The sequence below is a fragment of the Octopus sinensis genome, linkage group LG5 (genome assembly GCF_006345805.1).
Source record: "Octopus sinensis linkage group LG5, ASM634580v1, whole genome shotgun sequence".
Taxonomy (NCBI): domain Eukaryota; kingdom Metazoa; phylum Mollusca; class Cephalopoda; order Octopoda; family Octopodidae; genus Octopus; species Octopus sinensis.
The window spans coordinates 83,727,163-83,744,266 of NC_043001.1; the positions used below are offsets into that span (position 1 = coordinate 83,727,163).

The 17,104-nt window shown below is 39.3% G+C and overlaps 2 protein-coding genes across 3 annotated transcripts in view; one reads left to right on the forward strand and one right to left on the reverse strand.

Annotated features, from left to right (window-relative positions):
- The window catches only part of LOC115212317 (sulfate transporter), a 295,950-nt gene that overhangs the window by 169,415 nt on the left and 109,431 nt on the right, over positions 1-17,104 (reverse strand). The gene's annotated exons all lie outside the window — the stretch shown is intronic.
- LOC118763358 (nucleic acid dioxygenase ALKBH1-like) lies at positions 712-2,224 on the forward strand. The gene has a single exon (XM_036502787.1). The coding sequence runs from the start codon at positions 786-788 to the stop codon at positions 1,932-1,934; it is 1,149 nt and encodes a 382-aa protein (XP_036358680.1). The 5' UTR covers positions 712-785; the 3' UTR covers positions 1,935-2,224.

A 17,104-nucleotide genomic window follows, 5' to 3' on the forward strand; every position in this document is an offset into this window, starting at 1 on the left:
ACACACACATACACACACACACACACACGAATCGCCAGTAAAGTTATATAAGTGAGTCAAGAGCTGAACGTTTCGTGTATTGCACGGTGAAATGCACGGATCTCTCACCCTTGAGTCACACAATGGGAGCGAAAGAAAGGGGAAGAGAGAGAGGGAGAGAGAGAGGGAGAGGGAGAAAAAGCAAGGATCTTTTCGGTTTCAACGGCAGTTTTTTCTAGCGGTGTCATATGAAATTGTCACCCATAATTATGACCCTAGTATCGATCTATTGCTTTTCAATCTGTTTTAGGGGTTAGGGTTAGAGTTAATGTTAGTTAGGGTTAGGGTTAGGGGTGGGGGGAAGGGTATCTTTTTTTCTTCAGAAATGTAAATAAACCCAATCTGCTTCTTAAACGAGGGACATATTCATACGGCACAGAATGTTTTCACCTCAATAGACGTCATTGATTGGTTGAAATTGCAGAAATTGAAGAAAAAACAACAAATATCTTATAAACTATAGAATTTTCTCAATAAAGCCAAGAGAAAGAGATGTTTTATAAACACATTCTACCAGTATACGGAATTTAAAAGTGTATAGTTACATGGAAATTATTTAAAAAAAACTGCCGTTCAAACCGAAAAGATCCGAGAAAATAAGAGAAAGAGAGAGGAAGTAAGGAGAGAGTGCGTATGTGTGTGTGTGTGGTGCTCGTAATGTGTGTGATTATATAATTGTAATTTTTCTCAAGGGCAAAAACTCTACAGATTTTTAAACTAAGGGAAATTACTATTCATATTTCAAAATGGCTTCTACCTATAGAGACGACGACGAAGGTACTGATATATTTCGTGAAGAATTTAAGCGATATAAGCGAAAAGAACCACCTCCCGATTTTTCAGAGGTAATTGATTTTACTAATGAGCTAATTACAAATAATAACTGTAATGTCATTCCTTTGAACCACGCAGAAACAACGAAAACTGAACCACGCCTGTTCGGCTTACGACCGGTGTACGAATGGAAAGTGTATTATTATAAAACAAATCCGGGGTTTGTGTTTATCAGTAATCCTTTCACGGCTGCTGCTCAGCGTTACTGGACTCATCGATGTCTGCATGACTATCCTTCCAAACAAAATGTTACTAATCTCGATTTTATCGAAAAGCAATGTGGGATTAATCGGCCTGACAATATCTGGACAGCCAGCGAAAATTACGAAAGCGGTAAAGCACAATGTTTTGTCGACAGTCTATCTTTCGATATGAGATTTCATATGAATAAACTTCGGTGGGTCACACTGGGTTACCATTATAACTGGAACGATAAAACGTATAGCAAAAACCAGGTGTCTACATTTCCATTTGATCTAGAAATTTTGGCTAAATATATCGCTTCTGTGGTCGGCTTTAAGGAATATAATCCAGAGGCCGCTATAGTAAACTATTACCATATGGGATCTACTCTAGCTGGGCACACTGATCACTCGGAGTTTGACCATGACTCACCAATTATTTCTTTCAGTTTTGGTCAGGACGCAATCTTCCTGTTAGGTGGGGTAACTAAAGCAGTAAAACCCGCAGCTTTTCATCTTCGGTCTGGTGATATTTGCATTATGGCCGGAGATTCAAGACTGTGCTATCATGCTGTACCCCGGGTGCTTCCATCAAAACATTTCGAAACTTCGTGTAATGCAAGGGTGGCTGACGAGCTCGCGGAATTAAATTCATTTGTATATCAAAACACGCCGAACTCGAGAGAAAACTCGGGACTTAGTTTGATTAACTCTACGGACTGTGATAAAATAAACAAAAAGATATTGACCACGTTGAATTCTTTACATTGGGAGAATTACGAAAACTTCTTGAAGGAGAGCAGAATAAATATTAGTGTGAGGCAAGTTTTAAAAATCGGGCAGAGTTTCCCAGATCATACAAACAGTGAAGTAAAGTAACAATAAGTTGTATGCAGGGAAACAAAATTGTGTTATACTTGATGTGTTTCCAACTGTTTGGAAGTTCGAAACCACTTTGCAGTAACTTATACACCTGCTCACGCTGTCAGGTGAAATAACACCAACTTTTTTATTTATTGTTTCCCCAATCTCAAAACACACACTACCAGCGAACAGTGGTCCCGGTGCGCAGTCGCGCATCCGTGCTAGCTAGTCGTAAGTAGTCGATCCTACAACGACTTTTTAATCCTAACCCTAACTCTAAACCAAATTTTTTAACCCTAACCCTAACCTTAGTTTGTTTATAAAAATAATTTATTTACTTGAAATACAAACATATGCGCAAGTCATTGTAGGATCGACTACTTACGACTAGCTAGCGCGTGTGCGCGCACCGAGACATAAGTAAAAAGTTCGTTATAGGAATGTATAAGATAAAGTCTTATATATAAAAAAAAAACACTACTAACTATTATAAAAATGGAGAAGAGATATTAAAAGTTCAAATTAGAATTTAATTTCCACATACGACCGGTTCAAATGGCAATACAAACATGTAAGAAAAACCATTAATTATAATAATAATAATTAAAATAGTTATGTATTACCATTCTCGTCAGTGTAAAAAATTAAAGGATAAAAACCTCAAAAAAGGTATTGCCAAAAAAATTTAGAAGGAAAAACAAAAAGGTTATGTCGGAGAAGCTGACCCAATATTTGCAAATAAATTGTAAAAGCTTCAAAAGAAAGAGAAACAGGGACTCGAAAATACATTAACATGTCCCCGTTTCCCATCTTTTTTCCCCTTTTACAATTTATTTACAAATAACCGGTCAGCTTCTCCGACATAACCTTTTTGTTTTCCCTTCTAAATTTTTTTTGGTAATACCTTTTTTTGATGTTTTCCTTCAATTTTTTTACACTAACGAGAATGGGGATACATAACTATTTTAATTATTATTATTATTATTATCATTATTATTATTATTATTATTACGGTCATATGTAGAAATTAAATTCTAATTTGAACTTTTAACATCTCCATTTTTATAATTATTAATAGTGTTTTTTTATATAAGATTTTATCTTATACATTCCTATAACGAACTTTTTACTGTTATTTTCATATTTTAATTGCTTGCTTCAGCAGGCTGTCATTTTGATATGATGAATATTTATTAGAAACATTTCTTTCCGGACCCCAACAAAAGTTTGAATTGTTCTATTTGAACTTATTCTTTCTCACATATATACATAGGTATACATATATATATATATGAATGTATGTAAATTATATGGTTTTTATGGGTATTTTTATATTTATAAATATATATCATCTACTGATCCAGAGATCTTTTCATGGTTATGGTGTGTTTTTATTATATATTTTCTTTTTCAGTTTAAGTACTAATATGCACACATAAATATACTTTCATTCAAGGAATGTATTTAAACTTAATACTGGCATTATGACTCGGCATTGCTGGGTCTAGTGCTAGTGCTTCTTGTTCATTTCCAGGTTGCAGTAAAAATTTCTCACTAAATCAAGAGCTAAGTTTCTTATCACATTTCAGCCTGGACCAGTTTTGTTGTTTATGAGCTTGTTGGAGCTTTTTATGAGAGCAATTAAATATTCATTGGACTTCGGTTTTCACACCTGGAATGGCATAATCATGGAAAATTAGCGGGACTGTGCACATGCCATTAGTCAGACAAAAAAGGAGGCAGAAGAAAGTGAAAAACTTGAATTTGGCCGCAAAATAACTTATGAGCATAAGGGGTTGGTTTATCAATTTTTGTAATGGCTTTCTGTGGTGACTGGGGAAATGAAAAGATCTTCACGACCACCCTCAGTCAGTTTTGAAAGCCCAAAGAAAATGCAAGCCTTTTTACTTGAAAAATTGTGGATTTGTATAAACGACTCACAGACATTTTGCCGTTTATAGATATAGGGATTAAAGTACACACACATGTGTTTATAAATTAATACAAGTTTTAATGCACATACACCAGTCACATGTGATTCACTTGTATATGTAATTGGTGTATGGTGTCGACATCAGCAACTAGTTTAAATGCATAAATTTAATTCACTGATTGTAGATATACATGTAAGTGTGGCTGTGTGGTAAGAAGCTGGTTTCCCAACTACATGGTTCCGGGTTCAGTCCCACTGTGTGGCACCTTAGGCTGACCAAAGCCTTGTGAATGGATTTGGTAGATGGAAACTGAAAGAAGCCCATCATATATATATATATAAGTTGATATATTCATGTGCGTGTGTCTGTGTTTGTCCCCCCACCTCGCTTGACAACCAATGTTGGTGTGTTTAGTCCCCATAACTTGACAGTTCAGCAAAAGAGACCGATAGAACAAGTACTAGCCTCACAAAGAATAAGTCTTGAGGTTGATTTCTGTGGCTAAAACCCTTTAAAGTGGTGCTCCAGCATGGCTGCAAGCAAATGACTGAAACCGGTTAAAGAATATATATATATATATATGCTCGATCTGTAGAAAAGGTGTAGGTAGAAACTCTATAAGATGTACCCAGTGTAAGCTATGGACACATAAGAGGTGCAGCAATGTCAAAGGTAGGCTAACTGGGAAGATAGTTTTTGTATGTGGCAGATGCTCGGGAGCATTAACCTCCGAAAATCTGCAGAAAACAACTTCCGTCACTTTCCAGGGGGAAAAACTAGAAGTAGTTGATAGCTTCCGTTATCTAGGTGACCAAGTCAGTAGTGGGGGTGGGTGCGCTGAAAGTGTAACTGCTAGAATAAGAATAGCCTGGGCAAAGTTTAGGGAGCTCTTACCTCTGCTGGTGACTAAAGGCCTCTCGCTCAGAGTAAAAGGCAGACTGTATGATGCGTGTGTACGAACAGCCATGCTACATGGCAGTGAAACATGGGCCGTGACTGCTGAGGACATGCGTAAGCTCGTGAGGAATGAAGCCAGTATGCTCCGATGGATGTGTAATGTCAGTGTACATACTCGACAGAGCGTTAGCACCTTGAGAGAAATGTTGTACCTAAGAAGCATCAGTTGTGGTGTGCAAGAGAGACTATTGCGCTGGTATGGTCATGTGGCGAGAATGGATGAAGATAGGTGTGTGAGAAAGTGCCAATCCCTAGCAGTTGAGGGAACCCGTGGAAGAGGTAGACCCAGGAAAACCTGGGACGAGGTGGTGAAGCACGACCTTCGAACTTTAGGCCTCATTGAGGAAATGACCAGCGACCGAGACCTTTGGAAATATTCTGTACGTGAGAAGACCAGGCAGGACAAGTGAGTCCAGCCCACTTATGAATGCCTTTCCTCCCTTGGACACAAAGACCTGTTGAGGCAAGCGAAGTCGATATAGAACCTCATCCGACGACAGGCACCCATGCCAACCCCCTTTGCTTGCGAAGACATGTTGGGGCAAGCGAAAGCGAAATCGAAATCGAATTGAACCAGCCAGGATCCCTGGTTGGTGGTACGTAAGAAACAATATCCGACTCGTGGCCGATGCCAGCGCCGCCTCCACTGGCTTCCGTGCCAGTGGCACGTAAAATACACCAATCTGACCGTACGACGGGCACCCATGCCAACCCCCTTTGCTTGCGAAGACATGTTGGGGCAAGCGAAATCGAATTGAACCAGCCAGGATCCCTGGTCTGGTGGTACGTAAAAAGCACTATCCGACTCGTGGCCGATGCCAGCACCGCCTCGACTGGCTTCCGTGCCGGTGGCACATAAAATACACCAATCCGACCGTGGCCGTTGCCAGCCTCGCCTGGCACCTGTGCAGGTGGCACTTAAAAAGCACCCACTACACTCACGGAGTGGTTGGCGTTAGGAAGGGCATCCAGCTGTAGAAACATTGCCAGATAAGACTGGAGCCTGGTGCAGCCTTCTGGCTTCCCAGATCCCTGGTCGAACCGTCCAACCCATGCTAGCATGGAGAACGGAGGTTAAACGATGATGATGATGATGATATATATATATATATATATATATTCCAGGAGATGATAAGTTCAAAAAAAGCCATGTCCAGCCACTTAGAATAAGGATAAGTCTAACAGGGAATAAATATTTAATCTACTGTTGTTAGTCTGACAAAATATATTTTGCTTTGGTTATGTATCTTGATTCTAAAGAGCTATAGGCTAGGCTATATAATTTTACAATTTATTTGCAAATATTGGGTCAGCTTCTCCGACATAATTTTGGATTAAATATTTTATGAACAAGGCCCTAAGCTTTTAATATTAGTTTCAAGTTTTGGCACAAGGCCAGCAAGTTCGTTAAGCATTTTGCCCAGTGAGTTAATGATTCCACCTGCTCACCTCTTTCCTAAGTCTTTGATATTAATGATATATAACTATTAACCTTGACTAGAAAATAGTACAGGTTCTCTGACTTTTGTTTAAGCTAGATTTGGTTCAAACCTGCCATGATTAGCATAGATATTTATGTTTTTGTTTTCCAGCCTTTTGTAGCTCACTGTCCCTTTATATAGAATTGCATTTAACAAACTCACCTCAGCATATTTTTTTTAAAATGCAGGAATTTTGGGTTTTGATCCTATTGTGTGATACTTTCCTTGGGAGTGCTCTACTGTAGCACTGAGTTGACCAATTCCATTTGAGGTAATTTGGGAGATGGAAACTGCAGGAGACCCTTCACATGTATGTATATATATATATATATATATATATACTCTTACTCTTTTCTATTTTACTTGTTTCAGTCATTTGACTGCGGCCATGCTGGAGCACCGCATTTTAGTCGAGCAAATCGACCCTGGGACTTATTCTTTGTAAGCCCAGTACTTATTCTATCGGTCTCTTTTGCTAAACCGCTAAGTAACGGGGACGTAAACACACCAGCATCGGTTGTCAAGCAATGCTAGGGAACAAACACAGACACACAAACACATACACATATATATATATACATATATACGACAGGCTTCTTTCAGTTTCCGTCTACCAAATCCACTCACAAGGCATTGGTCGGCCTGGGGCTATAACAGAAGACACTTGCCCAAGATGCCACGCAGTGGGACTGAACCCGGAACCATGTGGTTGGTTAGCAAGCTACTTACCACACAGCCAAGTCAAACTACTCAACCTATGCCAGTATAGAGAATGACAATGATATGTATATGTCTGAATGTGTGGTGATATTTGTATTCCACAGTTGTCTGTACTCGAGTGAAGAGGTGCAGTTGTTGGCATTCCTTGTTGCCATTATGATTCTTTGTATAACTGTATGAAGACAGACATGAGTAAAATAACAAAATATCACTTATTGACTAAATACCAGGACATTGTATGCTTCTTTTACAGAGAGTATTTTTCAACTGTGCTTTGATTTCTCAGAAATGGCTGCCGAATATTTAACAAATTACTTCATGCCATCTTAAATTAAGAAAATAAACATTGGATAATGTATTCTTATTAAAAAATGTTGGGATGGTCACAATTGTATTGCCATTGGTCATAGGTCTGTAATGTCAGAGCTGACATTACAGCCAATGAACCAACCCACAGTGTAGAAAATTACAGAAGTTATGTACGTCTATTTGATATATATGTATGTGTGTGTGAATTTTTTTTGTTTTTTTTTTGCGCCCTTTTCAAGCCTAGCCAGGCTCATGGGCCCGGTTTCCCAGTTTCTGTGGCGTATGTGTTCCCCCCAACTGGAAGAGACACCAGTCCATTGCAGCGTTACCCAAGAAACAGGAAGAAAGTTGGGGCAAAAGGGTACAACAGGGGTCGCCACCATCTCCTGTCAGAGCCTCGCGGAGCTTTAGGTGTTTTCACTCAATAAACACACACAGCGCCCGGTTTTGGAATCGAAACCATGAGTATGCATATATATATACACACACAGACATATATATATATATATATATATATATGTCTTATCATCATCATCATCATCAAATGAAGTTAAATGATGCTGATGATGTGTGTGTTTGTGTGTATGTATCTCTTATCTTGACATCGTGTGATAATTGTAAATGATAGTCACTGTCATACAAGCAGTGTGGTTCATTTCCAATATTCTGTGTGAACATATCTGGCAGTGGGGAAATAGTACCTTGCTTGGAAACAGGTGAGTGTTGATGACAGGAAGGGCATCTGACCACAGAAAATTTGCATCGATAAACTCCGTCCGACTCATGCAAACATGGAAAAATGAACATTAGATAATGATGGTGACAAAGGTAATCTTAATGAAGAGATTATAATTACAAGATAAAGTTGACTGAAATAACTTTAGTCATTGAGTCAGTGTTGTCTTTCCTTCACATAATTATTTCTAATTAGATTTTTGGATATTTATTACATAAAACATATTCCTTTCTACGCTAGGCACAGGGCCCAAAATTTTTGGGGTGGAGGCCAGTCGATTACATCGACCCCAGTATGCAACTGGTACTTACTTTATCGACCCCGAAAGGATGAAAGGCAAAGCTGACCTTGGTGGAATTTGAACTCAGAGCGTAAAGACAGACGAAATGCCACTAAGCATTTTGCCCTGTGTGCTAACGTTTCTTATTTCTTTATTGCCCACAAGGGGCTAAACATAGAGGGGACAAACAAAGGGATTAAGTCGATTAGATCAACCCCAGTGCGTAACTGGTACTTAATTTATCGACTTCGAAAGGATGAAAGGCAAAGTCGGCCTTGGCGGAATTTGAACTCAGAATGTAACGGCAGACGAAATACCACTAAGCATTTCGCCCGGTGTGCTAACGTTTCTGCCAGCTCCCTGCCTTGATTACATTAAAAATATGAAGACTCTTTTATCTTTTCCTTTTTACTTGTTTCAGTCATGAGACTGTGGCCATACTGGGGCATTACTTTGAGAAATATTTAGTCAGCTGTATCAACCCCAATATTTAATTTTTTAAAGCCAGGTACTTATTCTATTGGTCTGTTTTGTCGAACCGCGAAGTTACTGGGACAAAAACACACCAGCACTGATTGTCAAGCAGTGGTGGTGGTGGGAGGGAACAAAACACACACACACACACAAATATATATACATAGTTTGCTTATCAACCACATGGTTCCAGGTTCAGTCCCACTGCATGGCACCTTGATCAAGTGTCTTCTACTATAGCCTCAGACTGACCAAAGCCTTGTGAGTGGATTTGGTAGACAGAAACTAGAAGAAGCCCATCGTATATATATATATATATGTGTGTGTATATGTTTGTCTGTGTTTATCCTCTAAGCATCACTTGACAACCGATGCTGGTGTGTTTATGTCCCTGTAACTTAGCGGTTTGGCAAAAGAGACCGATAGAATAAGTACTAGGCTTACACAGAATAAGCTCTGGGATCGATTTGCTCGACTAAAGGCGGTGCTCCAACATAGCCGCAATCAAATGACTGAAACCAGTAAAAGAGTAAACTGACAGAATACAAAGAATAAGTCCTGGAGTCAATTTGCTCAACTAAAAGCAGTGCTCCAGCATGGCCGTAGTCAAATGACTGAAAGAAGTAAAAGAATGAAAAAAATATATATATATATACAACAGGCTTCTTTCAGTTTCCATCTATCATTCACTCGCAAAGCTTTGGTCAGCCTGAGGCTTTATTAGAAGAAACTTGCCCAGAGTGCCAAGTAGTGGGACTGAACCCCAAACCATATGGTTGGGAAGCAAGCTTCTTACCACACAGCAACGAAATTCGGAAAAGGGAGGAAATTTTAGTATTTATTGGCGGTGGGTTTGTTTTTGTATAATCATATGAATTCCTATGTCTAGAACACAAATTCACAAAAATTTTATAAAAAATACAAAGAAGTAAAAAAGTTATGAAGTGTGCTTGAACCAGAATTCCGCCAAGCATCTAGTACTCTCTGTGAAGTGGTTGGCATTAGGAAGGGCATTCAGCTGTTGAAACCATACTGAAGCAAACATTATAGTTTGATGCAGTCCTCTGGTTTGCTAGCAGAGAAAACTGATGTTAAATGATGACGATGATGATGAATCTTTGATACTCAACCTATTATGACCTGCTGGATGTAACCAATACAGTAGAAAGGATTATTATTATTATGGTGACTGTTTCTAAAGGTTTAAATCTAGATTCTTATGATTCCTGTAAAACTAAAAATTACATAATACAGTTCTATAATGAGGAATTATGTACATTATTTCCATGGGCATATGGCGTAGTTGTTAAGAGCATGGGCTTCTAACTCCAAGATTCTGAGTTCAATTCCAGGCAGTGACCTGAATAATAATAACATCGAAAAATACCTTAGGAATAAGAACCCAGGTTCGAAATTTCTCCCAAGACACCTGATGAAGGCTGGAGGGTATACCAGTCGCAATGTTGTGTTAACAACAAAGATGAGGACAAATATCTACTGAATGTAAATAATGTAAAAATTACATTGTTAATAATTTTCTTTTGTGTGTGGGTGTGGGTGGGGGGAGGGGTTGTGTTAGGCTATAATTATATTTTTGAGAATTTTTTTTTTGCTTTGCCTTTAATTCTCAGCTGGTAACCTACATAGGCAGAGGCGTGACTATGTGGCTAAGAAGCTCGCTTTTGCTTGGGTTCAGTCCCACCTTGTAGCTTGAGTAAGTGTCTTCCAATTGTCCTGGGCTGTGTGTGTTGCATCCATTTCCACTGCTTGATAACCAGTGTTGGTTTGTTTATGTCTGCTAAGTTACTTAGCAGTTTGGCAAAAGAGACCGATAGAATAAGTATCAAACTTTAAAAAATGGAGTCAATTTATTTGGCTAAACTCTTTCAGGTGGTATTCCAGTATGGCTGCAGTCCAATGACTGAAACAAGTAAAAGGTAAAAGACACCCATTAAAAGCAGCTCCACCCATTCCAAAGAAAACAACCAATCAGGTTACAAGAGCCTTCTCTTACATCACCTACCCATTACACCTGAATCCATATTCTTTTATACTTTTATTTGTTTCAGTCAGTTGACTGTGGCCATGCTGGAGCACCACCTTTAGTCGAACGAATTGACCCCAAGACTTATTTTTTGTAAGCCTAGCGCTTTTTCTATCGGTCTCTTTTGCCGACTCGCTGAATTGTGGGGACATAAACACACTAACATCGGTTGTCAAGCGATGTGGTGGGGGGGGGGACAACACACATTTCCATCTACCAAATCTACTCACAAGGCTTTGGTTGGCCTGAAGCTATTGTAGAAGACACTGGCCCAAGATGTCACACAGTGGAATTGAACCCAGAACCATATCGTTGGGAAGCAAGCTTCTTACCACACAGCCACGCCTGCCCCTAAATTATTAAAAATGGAGCAGATCTTTTGATTCGTCCATTCCTTTACAAACATATTAATACTAGCCATCTCTGAAGATGGTTAGCAGTGTGGCCAAAAGCTCAGTGAAACATTCTTTTCTCAGTGTGAAAGCCTAGTCATATTAACCAGGTAAACTGCTTAATCTATCTAAAGTAAAATTAGGTTTTGGCTGTTATTCAGCTAGGCCATGTATAATTTAATTGCACCATCTGGAGTAATTTTTGAAGATATATTTTAGGGCATCATAGCCCACACGAGTAGGGAATAATTGTTTGTCAAAATATATATATGCAGATGTTGGGGGTTTGACTGGTAATTTCTTCGGGGAATTTGTCCAGGTTTTGTTTGAATGTTATGGGGGTGTTTTTCTTTGATTTCTTTCAGGAGGTAACAATGACCTGATAAGGTTATTGTGTTACAATGGTACTAAGTGGTGTGAGATCGATTTTTGTTGGGGTGTATGGCTCTGGGTCCAAGCCCTGGGTGATTTGTGAACTATAGACATAACGATAAACGTCGCCCTTTTCAAGCCTAGTCAGGCTCATGGGCCCGGCTTCCTGGTTTCTGTGGTATATGTGTTCCTCCCAGCTGGACGGGACGCCAGTCCATCGCAGCGTTACTCAAGAAGAAAGTTGTGGCGAAGAGAGTACAACAGGGGTCGCCACCACCCCTGCCGGAGCCTTGTGGAACTTTTAGGTGTTTTCGCTCAATAAACACACAACGCCCGGTCTGGGAATTGAAACCGCGAGTCCGCTGCCCTAACCACTGGGCCATTGCGCCTCCACGAACTATAGACATACGGGTTACTGAATAGAGCACCACCAAAACCAGCAACAATTACAGCGACAGCAACAATAATAGCAGAAGCAGAATAAGAAAATGAAGCTACAACACACAACAAGAAAAGAGAAAACAACAACAAGCGTAGGAGTGGCTGTGTGGTAAGTAGCTTGTTTACGAATCACATACTTCCGGGTTCAGTCCCACTGCGTGGCACCTTGGGCAAGTGTCTTCTACTATAGCCTCGGGCTGACCAAAGCCTTGTGAGTGGATTTGGTAGACGGAAACTGAAAGAAGCCCGCCGTATATATGTGTATGTATGTATATATATATTTTATATTGTATGTATATATATTATATATATATATAATATATATATATATTATATTAAATTAGAGATAAACCACTATTAGGCAAATCAAACAATGAAAAACTTAAGCCAATACATAAAATTAATTATTTATATTATTTTAAATATATATCAAAATTATTAAAAGTTTAATAAAAGATAATGAGTAAAACACTACGATCGTTTCATGGCTGTCCAATTCATAATAATTCGAGTTATGGTTACAGTCAATCTTCAGGTGATTGAAATATATTGGGGAGAGAGGAAGATTGCGGGGTATATATATATATTATATATATATATATATATATATATATATATATGTATATATATATATATAATAAATGAAATAAAACATATGCATATATATAAACATATCTGTACGTACCTACCTCTACATGTACATATACACGCATATATGAGTACAGGACACCAAAGGACGTCGAACACAAAGAGAAACGAAAACATAGACACAAACCAAAGGAACTGGACATTTTTTTAAAAACAACAAAAAATGGAGTACAGGACAATTAACACAACGAAAAAACCCCTTCTTCAGTCGCTAAGGTTTTCATCTACTTACGTTTCGAAGGATAAAAGCGAGACGTATCTTCGACAAGAAACTTTCTTTCCTGCGAAAAGCAAATCAATTAAAATTCTGAGATCTTTTCGCAGAGGGGTAAAAAAACAGGACAGTAATGACAGTACAAAAATATAAACAGTAAAAAAAAATATAAACAATAAAAAAATATAACAGTAAAAGACAGGACAGGGAAAAACAAGATAAGAAGGGCTGTTGACGCCGAACGAAAAAAGTATTGCAAACGCAGAATTTTTTGTGAACGACAGGAGAGCAGGAAGAATGTCGTCCATTTACCTTGAAAGCCAGGCCAAAAAAGACAGTCAGGGCGGAAGTATCGTCGCGGGTGGAGGAAGGGAGAGAAGAAGGGGAAAGGCTGCGAGGAGACCATGAAGAATAGTGAGGGGTAGAGAGAGAGTGAAGAATGAGAGAGAGAGAGGAAGAGACAAGTTAAGTGGGGGAAAAAGAAAATCAAAGAATAGGGATGGGACAGAAAGGTGAAGAGTGCGCGTGAGAGTTAATATCAAGACAAAAACTTGATATACAGAACAATCTTACTTAAGAGGGTGCGTGCGTTTAGTCATATAATATATTAATAAATGAAATAAAACATATGCATATATATAAACATATATGTACGTACCTACCTCTACATGTACATATACACGCATATATGAGTACAGGACACCAAAGGGACGTCGAACACAAAGAGAAACGAAAACATAGACACAAACCAAAGGAACTGGGTATCTTTCCTTTCCTGAGCGTCCAATAATATTATATTTGTTCCACGTCCTCGCGTTGTTGTGTTTTTTGGGGCTTTCTTGTTTGGATTAACTTTATATATATATATATATATATGTGTGTGTTTGTGTGTCTGTGTTTGTCCCACCCAACATTGCTTGACAACCGATGCTGGTATGTTTAAGTCCCCGTAACTTAGCGGTTCGCCAAAATTTTTTTACTTATAATAAGTACTAGGCTTACAAAGAATAAGCTCTGGGGTCGATTTGTTCGACTAAAGGCGGTGCTCCAGCATGACCACAGTCAAATGACTGAAACAAAGTAAAAGAGTAACCAGAAGAGCAGAAACAAAAGCTAACACAGTAGCAACTACCTATTACCGAATCCTTCGACTGGAGAACGAAGGGATGAGAAATTTGTTCAAATCCACAAGGTTAAAATCTCTGAAACAGGTGGAAGCTTTTGATGAACACGCCTTTGAGTCCCTTATCAAACATTTCTCACATGTAGGAGTTTTAAATAAGTATCCTGGATACCGTGTGTTGTGAGGCCCTTTCAAGAGTTCCTGAAAAACAGAGCAGGTAAGTGATACCCAACACAATTTAAAAGCAGTTCCGTATCCTCTTGGAATGGCCGCACTGAGAATAAGCGGTACAAAGGTACGTTACTTTGTAACTGACTATGCACCGAAAGCAACTGGGTTGTCGGATTTCTTTGGACGTTAAACAACGTCTGTAAGAATAAGTTGTTCAATAGTGTTAAATGGTAATTTGGATGGAATCTTGGATTTACGCAAGGATTGTGTGGGAGAAGAGAAGCTAATGGAAGAGTGAGTATAAAAGCTTCGCAAGCTTGCTCAAGTAGTGTCTGACAGGCTTCGTCTAGATTTCCCAAATGCACTAACGTGGACGTAGACAAACCATATAGGATCACTAAAGGCGGCGAGATGGCAGAAACGTTAGCACGCCGGGCGAAATGCGTAGCTGTATTTCGTCTGGCGTTACGTTCTGGGTTCAAATTCCGCCGAGGTCGACTTTGCCTTTCATTCTTTCGGGGTCGATAAATTAAGTACCAGTTACGCACTGGGGTGGGGTTGATGTAATCGACTTAATCCGTTTGTCTGTCCTTGTTTGTCCCCTCTGTGTTTAGCCCCTTGTGGGTAGTAAAGAAATATATAGGATCACTTAGATCGTAGTTAGAATTTTCGTCAGGTTAGTAGAAAGGCATAGCGTAAGTTGTTTATAGTTTTTGGATAGTTGGTTACACGGACGACATACTGTCAACTTAGACAAAGGAGGCGCAATGGCCCAGTGGTTAGGGCAGCGGACTCGCGGTCGTAGGATCGCGTTTCGATTCCCAGACCGGGCGTTGTGAGTGTTTATTGAGCGAAAACACCTAAAGCTCCACGTGGCTCCGGCAGGGATGGTGGTGATCCCTGCTGTACTCTTTCACCACAACTTTCTCTCACTCTTACTTCCTGTTTCTGTTGTACCTGTATTTCAAAGGGCCGGCCTTGTCACTCTCTGTGTCACACTGAATATCCCCGAGAACTACGTTCAGGGTACACGTGTCTGTGGAGTGCTCAGCCACTTACACGTTAATTTCACGAGCAGGCTGTTCCGTTGATTCGGATCAACCGGAACCCTCGTCGTCGTAACCGACGGAGTGCTTCCAAACAAACTTAGACAAGGAAGCTGAACGTCTCTTTTCGTTATGAAAAGATTTCAAGGATTAGCGAACTGATCAAGTGATTAATTGACAGGCCATCATCAATAACAAGTAATGGGGCCCTCTAAAGAGGAAAATTACAGTATATTCTGTTAGCTTAAAGAATGAGCTGCAAAAAATATAAATTCAGTCATTTAGAAGAGCTTCATGGAAGGGACATCGCAAATGACATGCTTACAGCGAGAATGGCCCTTGGCCAATTTCTTTGATGCGAAACACGGAAGATGCATTGTTCAACTTTGGACGCAAAGACAGGAAGTTAATTTGAAGACCTAAACAGCCAGTATGTCTGAGTCCAACGAGGCTGTAGAGTCACAAATTATGGTATATTCCTGGTAAATTGCATCAGACGCGAGCTATCTGATACTTAACAAATATGTACAGTTATTCGAGCAGCACTTTGTGGACTGTTCTCGAGAAACAGCAGACTAAGATTGTAAAAGTTCGATGCCTATTTCGGTGTTCTGCTGCAACTTTAGATCAGAGAAATGGAGTTCTGTGATGTGGCGGACGTGTCGAACATCTTAGCGAGGGAGAAATCGACGGGTTAGGATGGCCTGCCTTATGAACTGTACTTCTACATGCCTGACTAAATCAGTACTACTTTGTCAGCTGTCTATTGCATTTGGTCGCTGACTGTAAGATATCCAGTCGTGAAAGCTCGGGACTTGTAACACTATCGAGGATAGCGCTGGATTAACCATTAAGCAAAATAAGCATATGCTGAGGGCATCAAGGGAAGGAGGGGGCGTCACAGAAATAGTAAATGGTTTACGGCACAAAAGAAATTACTTTAAATTTCGTAAAATAATATTCGGGATGCCTTTATTTCTACTAGGTATAGATGCAGATGTATTACTTAAGATTAATTTTGAGGATCTGATCAAAGACTTTGCTATTCAAAAAAATAGGAGGGAACTTTTCAAATATAAATGAAGTGGAAGTATACAAAAACAAACTCTATTATCCCCTGTAACTGTTTTGTTTCGTTTTGAAAAATTAGAAATCATATGGTTTGTTATTGTTTATATTTTGGATTACATAATCTTTTATGGGGGCACTAAAATCTTTTAAGTGCTTAGGGTCTCGATGGGTCTTAATCCGGTCCTGGCTGAGGAGGAACCCAAACAGAAACATACGCTAGAGAATTTCAAGTTCATAATTCTGCTGTACACGCGTGAAAATTTTGGCAAAGGCACTCGCCAAACAGGAGGAAAGAAGAAAGCAGGGCTGGTCCTTTTGATGCCATGGTAACATCGGATCAGTGGGGTTCTTCGATTGTTCTAAGGCCAATATCCTATTCTAAGAACGTTTAAAATTTTTATACAATGTGTAGAATTTCATTTTTAATTTCATTTTTCTTTTCCAATTTTTCTTTGAATTTATGTGTAAAACGCGACACAATTTTGTAATCTGTCAATGTAATGTTTTCTCACATGTAGTCTTTGTGGCAAATAAAAGACATCCAATTCCTCATTCTCTTCTTCTTCTTCTTCTTCTGAAGGTGGATTAGCTGAATCGTTTGATATTAGCGAGTTCGAATCCTGCCAAGGTCAACTGTGTCTTTCATCTTTAGGGACGATAGATTAAAACACCATTCAAAAGTGTTCCCCAATGGTAGAATCATTAGCACGCCGGGCGAAATGCTTAGGAGTATTTCGTCTGACATTATGTTCTGAGTTCAAATTCCGACGAG

Coding starts and splice junctions, on each gene's coding strand:
- LOC118763358 (XM_036502787.1), top strand. CDS start 786: ATGGCTTCTACCTATAGAGACGACGACGAAGGTACTGATATATTTCGT.